The 21,010-nt window shown below is 33.4% G+C and overlaps 1 protein-coding gene across 1 annotated transcript; it reads right to left on the bottom strand.

Annotated features, from left to right (window-relative positions):
• Positions 1 to 2,552: 2,552 nt before the first annotated feature.
• On the bottom strand, positions 2,553 to 16,043 carry LOC149483581 (uncharacterized). Its single transcript, XM_089702069.1, has 4 exons — positions 15,839 to 16,043; positions 12,191 to 12,810; positions 10,119 to 10,266; positions 2,553 to 2,740 (listed from the first exon to the last, which is right to left on the bottom strand). The coding sequence occupies exons 1-4, from the start codon at positions 16,041 to 16,043 to the stop codon at positions 2,553 to 2,555; spliced, it is 1,161 nt and encodes a 386-aa protein (XP_089558195.1).
• Between the last annotated feature and the right edge of the window lie 4,967 nt (positions 16,044 to 21,010).

Here is a 21,010-nt window from a genome sequence, read left to right as displayed (position 1 = left end):
GCGATTATATTAAATGTGATTTTATTTCATAGTCGTTTTGACTGAAATAAAAAGGTTTTCAGACAGAGCGAGTGGATTGAAAATTTACAAAGTTTAAAAGCATATTTATTATATTGATGTGTAGGAAGATTGTTAGTTTTTATTTTGCTCTACAAAATCGTGATTGAATTTCCCTATAGCTTATTGTTCGAAGCAGGGTATTTTCGGTCAAAACACTACACAGCTACGAACCTAAATGTAGACATACCTTTTGTTCTACGCTATACTAACTAAATCCCTCTCAGGGCTTTGAAAGCAATGCATTCAAAATTGCATTCTACGTGTATTTTGTTTAGGTATAAAATGCAACAGTATGCAAGCATTGTTCCCTTGTAATAGGATCCACCATTATTCAGAATATAGTATTACCTTTTTTGTTACAATATAAATACCGCGCTATTCAATATTTGTTTGATAGACTGCCCGGTCGAACTTTATACAATATTGTGCGATTTAATGAGATCACCTACTACTAGAAGGCAAATAAAAACATGACATGCGACGGCAGTTTATAAGTTGTATTAATGTACTTACGATACTTACCGTAATAGATCATAGATCATAGATTAAAGATAATATAGAAATTACACACTAAAGAAATATTACCTTTAATTTATACTTAGACGAATGATATGAAATTTATTTATGTAGGTACCAATGTTTATTAAACTATGAATATCTAATAGAAATCTATGACTTACACCAGTGAAATCGAAACTCTAGCAAAAGTTCTCTCCATAGATACTGCTTTCCGAATCGGTGGTAAATGTTAAATGTTAATATGTAATGACGATTCAAAATTGCTTTTATAAGAAGTCTAATTGAATAAATAAATTTTATAAAAGTACCATAGCTAATATCGATACAATAAACATTAATTTACCTCTGTATCATTAAGCTTTCTACAATTCTTAGAAAAAAAATAATTTATTTGCAATATCTAGCTTCTGCGAAGCGGCTCCCACGCTCTCTTAGAAGCTTAAAGACTGACAGACATAATATATTGAAATTAATTATTTTTTTATCCGTACATTTATAGAATATAAGTCTCATAAGTATCAGAAGGAGAAAGTGGGTGTAATTAGGGAAAAATACTGGACACACGCTGAATTTAAAGAATGAATATTTACTATGAACTTGGATAAAGTGTTTTTAATTGGGTTTCTTTCGTTTGCTTCTTATATGGGTTAATATAGTTCCAATTTTGATATGTTTCTGATTTCATAAAATTAAAAATTAGGTACGCCTTCTTCCTTCTGTCGTTTTTTTAGGAATTTTCCCCAGGTGTGCTTTGCATGTTAATCAAATGCAACATGATCATCATCATTAATTTATTTTTCCATTCCTGAATGAGGGACAAATGAGACAGAAGATGTGTATATTTTAATTTCAAAACAAATACTTATTTCTCTTTAAAATGTAGGTATGCAATTAAAACTTGTTTAAATTTACGCATGACGTAATAAAAAAGAGGAGGGACGCAGTGGGGATGAGGTAGGTAGAATCAGCTATGGCCGCTAGTTATTTACAAATATTTCCCACCTCAATTCGAGGAAAACTTATACAAACAAAATTCGTACTAAATATTTTAAACGAACATGAAATTTTAAATTAATATTTCCCTTTGTGAACCGTTTTCCAATAGCTACGTTCCGCGTATCGTTAATATGCATCCTATACATACGTGTTTGCATTATTTGTAAATTCCATGGAATTCCATCAATACCAATGTAATGTACCCGGTATTCATTCGACTATCATTCGGTGAAACTCACCGGCAATATTATTATAGCTCGGATTTTAAATCAATTCGATTCCAATCAAACATCCTTTGACGCTGCGAACGCACTAATATGATGTTAATTTCTTTGCATGGAATGTTGTGATTCAAAGCGTATTATTCGTATTATCTGGCTCGGCGTATCGGAAAATTCCAAAACAAAACAGCTAATAAAGCTCATGTATTGTGTAATAAAATGAACGCCGGGATCACAGACAATTGTGCACGCGAAATGGGAGACAAAACACCGGTGCAATCAAAATAAGAAGAATCTCTCTGTCCTTTTATTACCTATACTTGCATGGCAGACATACAATTTAATTAGAATATTGTATTAATAGCTCTATGTGGTGATAGTTGTGCAAATACATACATACCTCGGTATATTATGCGTTGTTATAATTAAGTTTTCACTAAAAGGGGGAAATGGGGGTTAAAATAAATTAATTTTCATGATTCAATTCAAGGAAATTTAATCAATTCTGTACCTCACAAATTATTTCATAATTGTTTCTGGAAGTAATATAAATTTTAATTTTTTGAACATTCTAGGAAAATTTTGTTCCATCCGCGGCCATGCATGCAGATTTAATTACGAGCAATTTAATTATTTTATATAATGAAATGTGTCAAACGAATAAAGCAAAGTCCACACGATTTATTTTCAATATAATCAAATTGTTTTCTTTCTTTTCTGTATATTAATATAGTATTAAAATAACTCTTATGCAGGTTATCCCATGAAATTAGGACGTCCAGATCGAAACTCGTTAATAAACCTGAAGTTCTTCAACTTGGCTCTGAATTTTCCCTTCTTCTTCAAGCGCCCCATTCTCTGAAGAGTTCTTATTGCTGGTAGAAACCGGTACAGAGCATTCATCTCGTCTCCCATACAAAACAAGAACGACGATTCTATGTAAGCTGAAATAAAAAAAAAATGCGTTTAGATTAAATAATGTGAAACTAACAATTAAGGAGGTTATAATAGAATAAGGTTCCTAGGATACAAGTTTCAGGTCAACATTGAAACACAAAAATATATTATGGTACTAATACAAAGTTCACTTAACAATATGAAGCATTTTTATCAAGTCGTTATTACTTATAATGTACCATCTATCCTCATCTATATATATAATAAAACTAAGTCGATAAAATGTGCGTGCCGATAAAACTTAAAAAGGAGTCCCGACACGATAAATGGACTTATGTGGTGTGATAGCCCTTTGTCCCCCCTCGAACAAGAAAGTACCCGTTTTAATCTAAAGGGCATGTTTTTAAAGATATAAGGGACTTTCCGACCATTCAACTTGGAAATTAAGTGCAGTGGCGCCATCTGTTATCGAATATTTGAACTTCGGAGACTATACACAATAGTCATAGTGTATTATAGTCTCCATAGTTGTGAGCCATTGCAGCATGTGTAGTAGTGGCGCGAAATAGAAAATTCCAATTTCAATAAAATCTTAAATTTAAATTTTGTGTATTTAGACGTCATTATTTAACGTATATTTTGGAGTTAAAGCGACATAATTTTAGTTATCCAAATTAGTTCTCAAAATATTTAAAAATTTAGGTTTTTAAATTTCGTGCCTTTACTTCATACGCTACCGCTACAGAAGCTAGAAAGTTCCCGTTTTAATCTAAAGGGCGTGTTTCTAAAGATATAAGGAACTTTCCAATCCTACATAGTGGCGCCATCTGTTATCGAATATTTAAACTTCATTCAGGACAACGATTGTTTGGGTTGAATTTCCAAAAGCGTTGCGAGCAATTGTAGCATGTGTAGTAGTGACATGAAATTTAAAATTCCACTTTCAATAAAGTCTTAAATTTAATTTGTTGCTATAATAAAGTTATTAAATTTTGTGTATTTATACGTCATTAGCTAACTTTTATTTTGGAGTTAAAGCGACATAAAATTAGTTATCCAAATTAGTTCTCAAAACATTAAAAAATTAAGGTTTTTAAATTTTGCGCTTTTACTACAAATGCTACCGCTATAGAACCTTTTATTATGGCGGACGATAATGACCAGAATACTCTAGAAGGTGTGAGAGAGAAAATATTTTCAAATTTTCTCGAATATTCTAGAGCCTAGCTCTCTGAAGTGTCTCTGAATATACAAGAGCCCGGTGTCGCTCACCAGAGTTAGTTTAATTTGAACAGCGAAAAACTTCCCCACTGAATTTCTAAACTCTTTACAAGTACCAGGAATGCCATTACACTGCCTTCGTCTGAAAATTGGAACTCCAATCATACTACTCAGAAATCTCAACTCCCCAAAATTATGTAATGGAACTAGAATGATCGTAAAACAGCTATCGAATAATATCATTGAAGCTGAACTTATTTCTGGGAAGACAGTATTTATACCTAGAATACCTCTGATCTCTTCGGAATTGCCATTTCAATTTAAAAGACTGCAGTTTCCAATAAAATTAGCCTTTAATTTTACAATTAACAAAGCGCAAGGACAAACTTTAAAATAATGTTGTGGCATTAACCTCAAAGAATCCTGCTTCTCTCACGGTCAGCTATATGTAGCTTGCTCAAGAGTAGGAAATCCGAAAAAATTATGTATATATTATACTCCGGACAATAAAATGAAAAATGTTGTTTATAAACAAGTATTGTAAATAATGAGAAAATGTTTTCAATAAACTTTTTTTTTTTACTTTTTACGTCATAGTTTATTTTTTTACTTCGACTCTACCACGTCATCTCATATCAACTCCCGGGCGAAGCCGGGTTTTTTAGCTAGTAATATAATAAACCCATTCAATGCATTTCGCATGCATTTGTAAGATTGGAAAAATTATCCATTTAATTATGAAATACATTGTGAAAGTTACTTTAGTCCGTACCGGGAACCATCTCCACCCTTTGAAACGCGCTTTTTCAATGATTTCTCAGAATCGTTGAAATATAATTATTGCGTACTAGCGGTCCGCCCCGGCTTCGCCCGTGGTACAAATTTACGTTATTTTACATAAGAACCATCCTCGTACTTCAAGGAATATAATAAAAAAAGAATTATCGAAATCGGTTCAGCCGTTCACACGTGATGCCGTGACAACGCGAAACGGGTGCGGACCCGCCGCCTTTTTATAGCTCCCGCCACGAAGCGCGTCGAACGCGGCAACTGATACACAAAAATAATCCTTATGGCTGCATGATTCTGTATTCACGCGCGATGACTTATATAGCGTATTTCATGTATAACTTTGGTGTTTCTACACCGATTTAGATTTACATGATTCTTTTTTTATTGAATAGGTAATAATGTTAACTTTTGCACGCCTCATAAGCGAAGCGTTGAGGTGGGTACTACTGTCACTTCGCGCAAAACATCTGATTTTTCAAACTTAAAATGTCTTTATGTATCATACATTGCACTTGTAAGATAATACATACACACACATATTAAGAAAAAACACTATTTTTAACGTTCATGATATTTTTGATGTCATTTTTGTTATTTAAACTAGTTAAAAAACAGTTTAAAAAAGTTCTGTCTTGGACGTCCGTGTGTCTGTATGTGCGGATCCTTTTTCTTGTTAACACGATAGCGACCGAAATACTTTACTAATCGAGTCTTTTTTTTTCTCTTACGCTTGAGTATGCTCAGGAATAGAACCCTTTCATTTTCAGGGTCTGATTCGATGTGGTTTAATTGTTATTAAATAAACAAAAATAATAATTAATAAATATTTATTAAAAAAAAATTATGAGGCGTGCACTTTTGGATTTTCCAAATTATTTTTAATTAGGGATGAGTGAGAGTGTTGTAAACGTAAGAGTAGACAGATATAATCAGAAAGCTCCGAATTGCTAAGCTATTGAAGTTTCACGTGTTATTGTGAGTCAATTTTAAAAGATAAACTATGCTGTCTAGGAATTTATTTTTATATAATAATAATAATTTAAGAACATTTGTGTCGTACATGATTTCTATGTAGCTTTACCCATTAAGGCTGCACACGCGACGGAAGCTTAAAAAATGGAGTAACTTCTCCCGTTTTCCCAATATTTCCCTTCACTGCTCTGCTCATATTGATCGTAGCGTAATAAAAAGTATACTATAACCTGCCCAGGAGTATGAAAAATAATTGTGCCAAATTTCGTTAAAATCCGTCGTGTAGTTTTTGTTTCTATAACGAATATACAGACAGACAGACAGACAAAAATTTTACTGATTGCATTTTTGCCATCAGTAGCGATCCCTTATCACCCTTTCATAGTTTTTTTAAATATATTTTATGTACAGAATTGGCCTCTCTACAGATTTATTATAAGTATAGATAATGGACACATGACTGAAACTATTGAGGTTGATGTACAATCAGTAAATACGGAATAAACGTTATATTATAATGGGGTGTATTTATTGGGGTTATTTTATTTAGAAAAAGATATAATTTTTAAATGGTAAGACAGAGAGAAAGATTTTTCTTTAGATTCTTGTCAGTACATGCTGCACCAAGTTTAGTTTTAAGAATTGCTTTAAAAATGTATGATCATGATTATTTAAGACCTATGACTGTCGTTAAGAAGCCTGTACCACCAATCGAATTACTACATAAATCGAATGCAATAACTTTGACAATTCAACCACATTGTATCATTTCCACTGCCCAATCGGATATAACACGCAATACCTGGCTTTACATGACCTCAGACGCATTGTGTACACAACCGAATCTCAATAGCAGGTAATATAGCATTGATATCCGATATCCAGCGCTTTGACGTCGACAGCTACGAACGTGTGTCAACGCAGCCGTCGCGCCTCGGGCTAGCAGTGCAGCCAACCTGCCCTGTGTTTGACTACAAACATGATGCCAATCACAATATTGATATGGTCATTTTTTAGCGCACTACCCTCAAAGGGTATGAAGCGAGGTTAATCAATAGCCGTCCACGTGTTCTTTGAGAACAATTTTTAAAAATCGCGTTCATTGTGCTATTTTTATCACAAAGCGATTCCGTTGGCACCGGGATGGCAGGCGTAAATTCGGTTTTGACGGTGCTCAAATTCAAGGACATAATATTCTTATGTGTGCTTTTTCACGCCTTTCAATATTGTTGAAGGCTGAAGGCATGACGTCGTTGCTGAAGGCTTTTGAGTTGAAGGCTCAGTTGTTAATGTATATCGTATCGAGTACGAGTAGGTAAATCTCAATTAAGTTATATAGTAAAAAGACATAAAGACTTTAGATAAAATAAACTACCCTCAAAAAGACCATTCAACATTTGAGTTTAATCGAAGAATAAATAAAGAGTAGAAAAAATAATAAAATTAGCAAAAAACTTCAATGAATGTGTTTCAGTATCATCATTTCATAATTTCTAATTATCATTACGAAAAACGTATGCAATGCGATAAACAATCAACAACAGATAATTACTCATCCAATAATTATTATAAGCCCAAAATAATTGAGGCACAAATATCGGATACAAGTGGGCCCCGTGAGCTCTTGACATTGAACTTGAGGAGGACTTCGCGTGGGCTGCAAGACGACCCCTCACAAATATACCTGCGATGGTCTCTCTTCACAATGGCCAGCGTTGGGCCAACAAAATAACGTCGATGTTTGCCGCCATTAAATAAATAGAAAATAATTACGGTGATACATAAACATTAAACATCTATAATAACGGCCGATCATAGACATTTAAGCTGCGATTCCATCAGAGAAGTGCGAGGAAAATGTCTCCCGTAAGGCAAGCTGTGCGAGGATGTGTTGCTTAGTTGTGAAATGTCTTCTATTGCTCAAAATTATAGTACTAATAAACATACCTCGCACGCATTCCTCGCAGACATTTCTCGCACACATCTCACGCTTGTTTTGTATGCGCAGAAAACCTAGCACCGGTGAGCCGTTTTCACCAGAGCTGTGCTGAGCGAGGCGAGGTGAATGAAGCGATATGATTGGTTTATTAAAAACACATCCCTCGCTACGCATCCTCGCACATCTTTGGTGGAAAAGCGGGTGCTTTTCTTAAGCCGTTTTCAGAATGTTCAGCGTTGGAAAAACAAATGATCGTCTATGTTTACGTATGACGTCCGATCATAGAAATTACGGCCCTCTACGTTATCCTGATTGCCTCTTCTCGCCCAACGCTGCCCATTGTGAAGAGGGCCCATTATATCTGTACTTTGCTTCGTTTGATAAGGATACACCTTTGAAATTGGTTGCTTAGCAACGTTTTTGTGAAGCATTGATATCATTGTCTTTTGTTTGTTGAAAAATATTTTGTTTTGGCTACGCTGTGTAAGTGCGTAGGAATTTTCTGTTAATTAAAAAGCTTTCTGTAATGTTTGATTTTTAGGAATTAATTAACTCAATTATCAATCTTTAGAAAATAAAAATAAAAGAATTGTCTGCGTCGTTTTTTAAATTAGGTCCATAGCAACTTATCCTATAGGTTGCTACGCACATAATTTAAATAATTATCCTGACCAAAGATAATTAAATAGTTACTAGCATAACTATAATATTACCTGGATAAGCCTTACCATCCACAACGTTTTCAAAGTTTTTTGTTTTAATTTTTATTTGTTTCTAGTTGAAATGGAGATTTAAAGGTGCTTATAACTAGTCTTCATTTAAAAACCAAAAATAGTAGTCATGAAAATTGATTTTACTCCAAAATTATTCTTTTCTGCATACGAATTAGATAATTCTGATAAGCAAAAAGAAGAGCCGTACTAAAATTATAAATGAAAATTAACCCTGTCTATCTTCTATATTTTAAGCCTGACATTTTAAAAAGATTATAATATATTTTTAGATAGAGCCCGGATGAAGGACGTATTTTTGCCAGGAAAAACCTTGAATGATGTGGAAAAGAGATTAGAATATAAATTTGTATCTCGCAATTATGTAAGAGAAGACGCGATCGAAAAACATGTATTTATTTTAGAAACATTTTTTGTTATGATAAGCTTTTTGTTGATAACTAGCGGTCCGCCCCGGCTTCGCCCGTGGTACATATTTACGTTTTCTAAAACCATCCTCGTACTTCAAGGAATATAATAAAAAAAGAATTATCGAAATCGGTTCAGCCGTTCTCGAGTTATGCGCTTACCAACACATTTGGCGATTCATTTTTATATTATAGATATGGTTTAAAGTAGATAATAATATTAATTTAAACTTAAGTTTATCACGCTATGTTTAATAATATTATGACACTTTTTACGGAACTTTATTTCAGTTTAAATTGAGTTGAGCTTTTCAAGTATGGTACCTACTTATATTTCGCAGCGGGGTAATTAATTCGATTCTTTTACAATGCTTAATCTGCAAAACTAAGAAGAAAAAAAAATCGTTACGTTAATAATTTAAATATTACCTTTAAAATATACCTAATGCACAAAAATACATTTCCATACAAAATCTACAGCAAAAATAAACAAACTTAATAAACTTGTAGACGTAAGTAGTTAGGTACATCACTATTCTTTCATCTATTCTATCGTATTCTACTGAATTACTTACCTAATTAACGTAAAAACTGTTGAATGACTGCTAAGAAAAAAAAATACCTATTTCGTCACAATGAATCTAGTCGATACGAGCATGTGAGCGCTGACTGACTGACCTACTGTAAAGTATGTTATGGTGCCATGAATCTCTTCCCGTATTTTGAGGGGATATTTTTGCTATTTCAATTATTACGTAAATGATAGGCATGTATAATATTGCATTGATATTTGATTGATATAATATTAGAATGCTCTTTTGTGTGTAGTTGTGTGAGTAGCTACAATTTAGTAATGATACTTCAGTTTTTTAAACAAACAACGACGTGCAAAAATCAATTAAGACGTTGGACTAAATATTTTTTAATCCATTGGTAGTCTTTCAACGTCATCACCTCTTTCACAAATATTATTAAAAGCTCTACATAATATTAAACTACTATAATATAATTATATAATACAAAAAAGTATCATTATAAAAGACATGAATAATACAGTAGGTATATAATAGTTTTAAATCATGTTCAAAATCTATAAACACTAGTGGTCCGCCCCGGCTTCGCCCGTGGTACCTACATGTTTTAACTATCCTATCTCTCAAGTTGGATCGAACTGCACATGGTGTACGAATTTTATTATTATCGGTTAAGTGGTTTAGGAGTCCATTGAGGACAAACATTGTGACACGAGATTTATATATATTAAGATTATTTCAAACTCTACATACGTAATTAATAAAAAATACGAGTCTTATTTTGATACAAAAAAAAAAATAGATTTCAAAAAAACGAAGTTCATACTCACACGAGCTATGTGAAGTACTGCTTTTATTTTCCCAAAACATCTTACATTGAGCTACGTCCATAAAACAATGGTTTTTGAACATTAAAGCCGGTTCCCGGGCCACTATTCCGGGAACACCACAAACCGGTGCGTAAGTGTCCGGACATTTCTGTAAATTAATTAAATATCTATTTATAAATAAATAATGAAGAAAGAAAGAGCTTTAGTTCAATAAAAAACAGACAAGACATAATTTTACTGAAACCAATAAAGAAATTATTAAAAAGGATTATTTTTCTTTCAATAAAATACATTAAACAATATCTCAAAGAGTTTTTAATTTAATTTAAATAGAAATAAGAACGATATTTGCATTTTAAATCTATATTCAGAGAGATTGATGATGCGCTCTATGTAATGTTACATGTTCCGTCGGCATAAATTGGCCTACAAATTGTAAATGTAATTATTATCAGATGTATGTATAGAAAAATTCGAAAATATATATTGTTAAGATGCTGACAATTTACTTGATCAGATATTAACCGACCGCACCAAAAAGAAATCGATTTTAAGGATTTTTAGGAAATTTTTAATTCCAAGGATTTTGAACATTTTTATCTACTCTTTTATTCAAATTGAGAATACTAGAAGGTCCACCAAGTAATGTTTGAAATATCTTTAAGAATCTCTCGAAAGAAAAATCTTATAAATTTTTTTATCATACCTAGAAATCGTACTTCAAAGTCCAGCCATTCGTAAGCAAAGTGAATACAGCTGTTATAATACACGAACGGGACAATAAAATAATATTATCTGGTATCTATTGAGAAAAGAGACTTAAATTCAACGGAAAGTTCTAACTATGTTGGTTGGTTTTTCCATTCAGTGTAACTGATGCGAACCCAGGGTAATCGCTAGTATAAGATAAACTATTATTTTACTGATGTCGGTCGTCGTGCAACCGAGTGGAATTAATTTAATTTAAGACTTATTCATTTGAATGGCCATTATTTCATACATTTTTTTATGTGGTGTCTCTGGTTCACCCTGGTAGCGACATGCGAAGGGCGTCCCCCCTTGACGGGGATTATTTCATACAATAGTCAATACTCTATATCGAGATAGGTACCCTGGATGAGTTATTTTCAAAAGAATTTGAAACGCATTCATTTATATTAAGCCAAATGATTTTTTGAATCGACAGTCTGTTTAATTCGAGGTTGAATTGAAAATTTTCTTAATCAGTTTTATTTCATAGAGATGCAATAAAAATCCTTACTCTAAATACTCAATAATTTCACTAACCCTCATTCAAATTTCCACCAGTTAAATCTTTTCTCTTTTGTATGAATACTACACGTTTAACAAAACTTTATTCTTTATTCATTTCTATTAGAAGCGAACATCAAAACCTGTCAATAACACCTTTATTAAAAAATCATGTACATGCGAAACAAAAACCTTTTTTGCCACAATCCATAGCAGAACCAAAAACATTCACGACTGTACGTGACCGCTATGACGCGACGGCTAGAGATGGAAACAATAATTTCAATTTTTTGAATGATCTTAAAATATTTTGGGAAAACTAACTTTTTTAATTATTGTGACTAACTTCTGTGTAACTTTCTGTTCGGTGTGTGTCGGGTGTTCAGTCTATAGACTGTATATCGTATCGTATATAGGTTTACGATACATATTATACACGTACTTTAATCAGAAAATCGAATGTTCAACCCAAATTGAACTTGTACGTGAATCGAAATAAAATGAAAATATCGTCATAATAAAAGTTCTAGAAGTTTAAAGTCTGACATCATGTGACTACCATTGTGGGCCATTACCTACCTCAAACCCACATGGAACGTCTTTGTCCCCGTAGTAGAGATAAAATTAGTATGATTATGAAATATTAAAGTACCTACCTAAAGTAATATTGTATTCATGTTGGAAAAACCTTAAAAATTACGCGCTTTTTCCCCATTGAAATAACATTAATTGGTAAGCTTACCTCCTACCTCATCTTTTACATCTAAGATCATATCACAAAGATCGTTTTTATATTAATAGATTTATAATGAGCAACATACCGTTGGGCACTTGTGGTAGCATGACGATAGCGTAGGCTGGTGATAAGTATCATTTTTCTTTTCTTTGGGAATATCAATCAAAGGTACAAATATCTTGATTGGCCCAGCGTTCTTTATCAGCCTACGCCTTGTGTTGAGAGGATTCATTTCTTTCATCGGTAAATCGAAAACATGAGTCGCGGCAAAGAAATTATCAATCGTATCATTAATATCAGTATTTTTCCCAAGCATAGCGCCATTTATAATAACCAAATTTCTTATAGCATTAATTTGATGTTTGATGTTTCTATTAATGTCATTTAATTCTTGTACTTGAGTGGTTTCACTATAATTTAGTGCTGACTTACAAATAAATAAATCTGTTAGAAAGAAATCTGTGCGTTCTTTACAATTTACTTCGGATAGTTCACATTTGTTGCGAAATAATCTTATTTTATATCCCGGTCCGTCTTGTCGTATACCACATACTTCTTTGTTTTCAGTATTATTACAATCATGAATTACACAATTATTTTCAAGTCTATCCTTTATAATGTCGCCATTTAATTTTGTAACATTATTGGTCCTGTTTTCATTTGGAAAAGCTTCATTACAGTACTCCATATTGATTATTCCGTAAGCTGAAATATTATTTCGAAAAGCGGATGTAATTTAAATGGAATCGAAAATGTAATATTATTTTAACTGAAAATTAATCCCAAAAACGTAGCGGTAACAAAAGCGCCGATATTTCAATGAAACTTGCAGTATTCGGCGCAGAATATTTGCCAGACATGAACATTTTCCAAATTCTCATATAAAATATGAAAAGAGATTATTTTACGTGGGACCGAACATCAAAAGAATGATTAAAACTGTATTAAATGTAATAAATTTGTTTTAAAGGATCATGTTACGGACAAAAGTTGTCTATAATTAAATTTACGCACTTTTAAATAAAATTAATGTTATAACATTGACGGTTGCTTTAACAAACATTTTATCTATAATTACTATAACTACTAAAACGACTCTACGTCATTAATGAAACAAACAGTCTTTGTGTTTGGTTTTTTAAAGATTTTTATCTTTATCTAGATGGAAATGGATCTTTGAAAGTTGAAAAAAAAAATGTTTTTGCAAAGAAAATAAACAATTATATTATTTAAGTACCTAAATCACCTTACAAGTTACAATTTAATTTATTTTTAATCAGAATCAAATCAGTGTTTTCATCATCTCTTTGTAAAACTTAATATTCATGTTGTTTTTTCTAGTGTTTGATTTTATGCCAGTATTATATATTTAGAAATTAAAGATTTTAACGTTCGCTACAAAGTGAAACGTCGGGATAATAATATAATGAATAAACCGCGTTTAAAATCCGTTAAAATCTTTAATTTTTAAAGGTATTCATTTTTTTCATCATAGCTCTATTTAGTATGCAATATGCTCCATGCGTTTAAATTTGTCATAGCTAATTTAATTTCGATATTTTGTGTAGATTTAATCCGTCTGGTGAAGGCTTTAATAAATCCTAATGGAGACTAAAAGGTTTTTGTTTTAGGTTGTTTTTGCATGGACAAGGGTCTCAGTTCGTGTTATGACTTTTTTCTTATTGTGTTTTGCAGTTTTGAAAAAGCGCTGTACCTCTTATGATAAACAGTTAGGAATTAGGTACAGTGATTGTATTCTCTTGGAGTTATTATTTGAACAATATCAATAAAATAGTTATCCGCAATAATGTCCGAGGTTTGTTTAACCTACCTAATTTTTCAAAAATCAATAATCTACTGAAAGGAAAATCTAGCGTAGAATTATTTTTACCGATTAAACCCACTAAGTATGTATTTTAGATTCACCTCATATTAAAATAATAGCGCAATAACATAATTCATCCACTCACAATATATTATTTTAATGAGCTCAAATGCTTTTAAACGCATTAAAATTCAGTTTTGCTAAAATTAACTTGTTGCTGGGAAAGCGGCTTATTCTACGCGAATGACGTAAGCTGATAAAAGCCACTTGAATACATTTTACTGTACGTTGACTTCTTAGAAATAAACTATGAAGTTATAACATCTTATACAATGAATCCTCGCACGTCAGTGAGTTACAATTGGTCCGGGAGCCAGCAGCAGATTTTATGACCAAGTTCCTCTCAAGCGGTAATTAGTAAAATGCATCAAAGTATAGTATTATGAAGCCTCGTGAACGTCAGCTGGAGCTCGGTTGGGGGGAAGAGCAGTTGTAGCCTCCCGTATCAGCTGACGGTTTTTCCACCAAGATACAGCCAGCTGACATATATATTTATCCACAGTTACATATAAGCTATCATCAGGTAAATTTTTGTTTGAGAGGAAATAACGGAAAATAAATTTTTCTTTAAATTTAACTTTCATGTTCGAGACACCAGCTGACGTATAATACACCATGTTGTAACCAGCTGACTATTTTTTTTCGTTGAGATATTGGGTTAGCTACAATTTGACAAATTTTTAGCTGAGAGGAAATGAATGAATGAATGTATTTTTTTTCCTATGTGCGTGGGAGGCTACAACCGCTCACCCCCCCAACCGAGCGCCAGCTGACGTTCACGAGGCTTTATAATACTATACTCTCATGCGTCTGACGAATTATCTCTTGAGAGGAAATAGTTAACCAAATTTGCACCTGGCTCCCTAACCAAATCGTTGACATGACTGTGTAAGCTTACAGAATTAAAAAGAAAGAAGTTTATAGTCCCGTCTATAATAGGTACTTGAAAGTTAAAGAAAGAATACAAGAATTACCTACGTATAATAATGTAACACGTTTTACAATATGTTTTCTCGTGTGTTCTTTAAGATTTCTATTGTCTGCATTGCATTGTGAAAATTTCTAACAGTTACTAGTAGTACATATTTCTATTTTGTTATTAATTGTATATAAAGTAATTAATTATAATCCTTTTTAATAAATTCGTGAATTTACGCGCTCGCTCATCCTTACGAGCGTACTGCGTAATATTCACAATACCGCCTTATATTTAAATATAGAACTCGATAGTGTTTATCGATTGGCAGAAACTATGCCAGTGGTAATTTTATGTATCAAGCAAAGAGGCGGCTTACACAGGTCAAACACGACGAGACGAGAGGGGGAACACTTTAGAGCTTTTTATTGTGTTATGGGTCTGCAGCCGCGGGCTCCCTGCCTGCATAGTACAAAATATTCCGTGGCCTGACCAATATTGCGAAAAATGGAAGCTATATGGATATGTATAAGAGATTAGTCCGTGCCGTCTGTCCTAATTTATTAGCATAAGGGGAATCTCAATCAAATCAAATCAAGCTTTGTAACTCGAACACTTAATTGAATTAGACTTTAGAAGGGCTTATGCATCGTCATAAAAATTGATATACCACCGATTTGGAAAGCAATTTACTTACCTATAATTTTACATTTTGAAAAATAATTATGAGAAAGAACTATTATATTATGCAACCACCGCTTTACATTATCCTTAAATTAATTAATGCTATTGCTAACTACTTTATTCTTTAGATAATGTTAAGAGTTGTTAATACCTACATAGGTAGGTATATTTTGCATATGAATCTCAACTTATTGTTTTACTGTCATCTAGGTACTACATGATAATGGAAAAATATATTTTCTTGTTACCCAATTTTTCGTCAACGTTACAACCATAACGCAACAACTGACACTCGTTCTCAAATAATTTCAATCGGAACCCATCACCTTCCTCGCGAATGCCGCAGACTTCATCCTTTACTTCATCGCACTTTATATTGGCACAAAATTGCATTTTCTCCCAGTCTTCAGTATTCACATAAGTTATTGTAAGTACGAGGAAATAGTGCTTCATGGCATGAGATTAAATTTTCCGCTTGAATGCTCGTGTTTGTATGATTTGTTTTATCTTTCAAGAGTTATGAGGAAGGCATAATGGTCCTTGTGTTTGCTGTTCGACGTAAATAGATATATGTATTTTGCTTCTAGTAATATCCATGTTATATCAAATATTATCATAAGATTTTACATTAAAAATAGGAATGCATTTTGAATATTAACTGTACAAATATTTAGATTTACGAGAGATGTCTTCGCAATTTTCATATTGCGAAAGCTCTTTCCAAGAAATCGCATATTATAATTTCGCATATGGCTTCGTTCGGACTTCACAACATTTACATATGATAAAATGCTCCACACTCTATAGGTACCACCACATCTCATTCGCCAAAGTATCTCTTTTTTTAACTGAACCAAACACTGAATAACACTTATTTCTACAGTATTTATTTTATTTTGCTTCAATCTAACAAATAAATCCCTAGTATGGTGTAAGTATCTTTTATTAGATATTTTGTGTATAAAACGTGGAGTTAGATAATATAGTAGTAATAATCTGGCGAATCTGAAGCTGACATTGTATTATAGTTACCTATTTTATTAAATTTCATACTATAAAATAATAATATTGTTATAAATTAATTCCCAACTGGCAACCCGAACCGAGTGGGTGTTTATAAAAATGAGCTGAACAGCGGATTGGACACACTTTCCGTTGGGCTCTCGGACGTAACGGTCGTTTTGGTTGTGCTTAGTTGTGTTAATAATTATTTTGAGTCGATTATTATTTTATTGTTGAAAAAGTAGACATATAAAGTCATTTTGTTAGGAATAAAACCTTTATAGGTTGAATTTAAAATCGTTAAGATCAGAATTGGGATTGCCACGCGTTTTAGACCGTTTGCCATCTAAATTTAGTGCTTATTAGTTGTTGTTCAGTTCAGTTGTTCAGTGTTGAAAGAACATTATCTCAACCGTAGCGAAATAACATCCGTTGCGTCCTGTGAGCGGGAGTCATTAAGTACCTTGGGGTTATTGATTAGTCATGGTCAGGTTAGGCCGAGTCGGGGAAGCAAAGTTGTCAAGAAAATAACTAGTTGCTATGATAATAACAGGTGCTACCGGACAGTTCCCAACATGCTACGTGTTGAAGGAGGCAACAAGGGTTCCCAGTGGTACGATGTGCTGTGCGCTGGCAATGGCACGTGCGCTGTACATCCACTGCGCCGCTGCAGTTGCTGACAACGGGCTTCCGGGCTGCTTGCAACCAATCTACGGCGCCGGGATGCCTGCGTGAACGAGGAACGACGGTAGCCACTCACCGCTGCTGTCGAAGACTTTGTGTTTGTGGTGCTATTGTTTATAGACCACTTAGAGAACATACGAGGGTATGGGTCTCTGTTTTGAAAGTTTGTGGTGCTATTGTTTATAGACCACTAGAGGACATACATGGGTATGGGTCTCTGTTTTGAAAGTTTGTGGTGCTATTGTTTATAGACCACTAGAGGACATACATGGGTATGGGTCTCTGTTTTGAAAGTTTGTGTAGCTATTGTTTATAGACCACTAGAGAACGTACAAAAGGTATGGGTCTCTCTGTTTTAAATTTTTGTGGTGCTAATGTGTTTAGGCCACTTAGAGAACATGCAAAATGTATGGGTCTCTGTTTTTTTACAGGTTGTCTCTTATGAGAGCACTTGGAGCCACTGTCGTTACGACGGTGTATTACATTTTGAGTTTTATCTATATTCGTGTTAAGTCTGAAGGTATCTAATTCTGTAATAAGTATTTGCTTTTTAATACACCTTGTCTATGGCCGCTTGAGTGCACGCTTGCGTCCATGGCACTGGTAATGGTAAAATAGAGATGAAGGTCATTTTTCGTTCCCCTGCATAACATATACGCTTCAGACTATTACGCGAAAACTAGGTTGATTGCTAACAAGTTTCCTTTATGTTCCTGAGACAGCGCTAAGGCGATGTTGAGTAGATTTCAAGGGATGAAGCAAGCAGGTTGGATGGATCTGATGTTACTTGCTAGTGGTAGAAGTCATGCTGCGGTCGAGGACGCCGCACTGTCAGGAACGGCCGTGTTATAAATTAATTCCCAACTGGCAACCCGAACCGAGTGGGTGTTTATAAAAATGAGCTGAACAGCGGATTTGACACACTTTCCGTTGGGCTCTCGGACGTAACGGTCGTTTTGGTTGTGCTTAGTTGTGTTAATAATTATTTTGAGTCGATTATTATTTTATTGTTGAAAAAGTAGACATATAAAGTCATTTTGTAAGGAATATAACTTTTCTAGGTTAAATTTAAAATCGTTAAGAATATACTTAACCTAAACATTAAACAAGTAGGTAACTAAACGTATATTTTCAATATGTATCGTGTTTTATTTATCTAATTAGTTACGAATACTTATATATTAATACTTATATATTACTTATATGTATCTCTCCATAATACACGGGTACCACCAAAAGGAAGATATAATATTATTATTATAAGGATAATAAACTATACTCCAATCTCGTTGTTGTTGTCATTTAATACGATTTTAGGGAGCCCCTGTCTGTTGTCAGAGTAATTACCCAGTACTCTCGTTAGAATATAGGTATTTAGAACTATAACTTGGTAAAAGAAATAAAATACCTATGGAAGAATTATCGACAAAATTCCCATAATTCTCATCCCAAAATATAAAACATAACTATTTACCGGTAGCAGATTAAAAAAAAACGCAAATTCAATTACTGGTATTTAATTATTATCTAATAATAGAGATAGAAGTATTGTTAAACAAAACGAGGGCGGAGAACTATCATAATAATTATTATTATTCCTTTAATATGTTAGTTTATTGCTCTACTTATGTGTATTATAATACCGGAGAAGTCTAGTTAATAATGTTATGTAAAATAAAAAACTAGTATAACCTCCTGGGGCCTGCGGTCATATATATATTACATAAACAATAAAAAAATATTTCAACGCCATCTTTTGCGTATATGCGGGAATAATACCTCAAATCGATGTAGTGGTATGTCATCCACTATACTAAACAGTTTTTGGTTTTATAAGTGACAGTTATTTGAAGTATTCTCATTTCGAAGTTGACGGTGGCTGTGCGACGGCAAACACGTGGTCAGTAATCTTACATTTCTAGTGAAACCATTCGTATATTGCAATATATCTTTGTATATCTAATGATAATAGATATTATTTCTGCAACCGCAATAGTTATTTTGTAAGATAAATCTAAAACTTGTGAAAAATATGAATGTTTTCTTCTAGATGTCATACTGGTAAGACATTTGGTCTCAATTCTTGCCAAATTGGTATTGGTTACAAGGGCCTATATGACAAGGGTATTACCTATATGACATTCTTTAGTTTATGTTAGGTACAGATTTTATTATAATTTTCAAGGATTATAAGATACCTACTGAGAACTACCAACACCCGGATGAGTCAAATATTGACCTATATGATGGACCTATGGAGTTTCTTGCCGGTTCTTCTCCATAGATACTGCTTTCCGAATCGGTGGTAAATGTTAATACTGTTGTGACTATTCCAAATTGCTTTTAGAAAAAGTCTAATTGAATAAATAAATGTTTGAGATGAAGGTAATCCCCCAAATGATACAGATGAAGCCACCCAAATACCAGAAAATGATTCTTCTTCCATTCGTCCAATGAGTATGAGTCATTTCAGAACAGAATCGTCACTATGTATGCCATCTTCATGTTGGCAGACCATCTCGGGGACGCACATGACGTGGACCAAGCATAAGAGGAGGCTGACCGAGAGGATGGATAAGAAATAAGACCTAGGGGTGGACGTGACAATATAAATACCTACACCGCCGCGCCGGTGCAAAACGCCGGTCTTGACGAAGTGAACAGTGCTCTTTTACACATATCCGACTGGTTTACTGCTAATAATTTATTATTAAATGCCAAAAAAACAACTTGTGTTGAATTTTTACTACCAAACGTTAAAAAGTTAAACAGAAATATTACCTTGAACGGGGAGGTATTACACCCTACAGAATCGACTGTATTTCTTGGGTTAACATTGGACGAGAAACTACAGTGGGGAGCCCATGTCAACACCGCTGCAGGTAAGCTCAGTTCAGCAGCATATGCAGTCCGAAAGGTAAGGCATCTCACCGATGAAGATACAGCTAGATTGGTTTATTTCAGCTACTTTCATAGTATTATGTCCTATGGAATTCTACTATGGGGCAGGGCAGCAGATATAGAAACTATATATTTTATCTTACAGAAAAGAGCCATTCGTTCTATATATAATTTACGTGCTCGGGACTCACTAAGAGATCTCTTTAAGAATACTGGTATCCTTACTGTACCATCACAGTATATATTTAATAATATTTTGCATGTACACAAAAACGCCGACTTACACACAAGAGTAGGAGATAGACACTGTTATGGCACAAGGAACAGAAATAGAATTGAAATGCCATTTTTCCGGTTAGCTAAAGTTAAAAATTCATTTATGGGTCAAGGTATACGCTTTTACAATAGAATTCCTCATAATATTAAAGAGTTTAGTAGTTCTAAATTTAAAACTTATATAAAAAATGTACTAGTTCAGAGAGCGTACTACAGTATTCAGGAATATATGGACGATAAAAACCCATGGAGAGTTGTCGCGAAAAAACCACAGGACAGTTCTTTGGCATGTTATTATTATATATGATGTTAAAATTGTAAAACTGACATGATTTAAAAGAGCAACTATGGAGTTTCTTGCCGGTTCTTCTCCGTAGATACTGCTTTCCGAATCGGTGGTAAATTTTAAAATATGTAATGACGTTTCAAAAGTGCTTCTATAAGAAGTCTAATTGAATAAATAAATGTTTGAGTTTGAGTTTGAAATACTTGAACTGGTCATTTCTCACCCTTATAATTACCTATCTTTGAACCAAGGTACAAAAAATAGATATATA

The sequence above is a fragment of the Colias philodice genome, chromosome 13 (assembly GCF_061535455.1).
Source record: "Colias philodice isolate Cphi_HAF_F1 chromosome 13, ilColPhil1 Martin Lab GWU primary, whole genome shotgun sequence".
NCBI lineage: Eukaryota > Metazoa > Arthropoda > Insecta > Lepidoptera > Pieridae > Colias > Colias philodice.
This window is presented reverse-complemented; position numbering and strand designations above follow the sequence as displayed.

What these genes read in the sequence shown, in the direction of transcription:
- LOC149483581 (XM_089702069.1), bottom strand. Translation starts at nt 16,043, where the DNA reads ATGAAGCACTATTTCCTCGTACTTACAATAACTTATGTGAATACTGAA. An exon ending in GCTACCACAAGTGCCCAACG is followed by an intron (nt 10,267 to 12,190) that starts GTATGTTGCTCA and finishes ATTAATTTACAG; the next exon opens with AAATGTCCGGACACTTACGC. An exon ending in CAGTACTTCACATAGCTCGT is followed by an intron (nt 2,741 to 10,118) that starts GTGAGTATGAAC and finishes TTTTTATTTCAG; the next exon opens with CTTACATAGAATCGTCGTTC.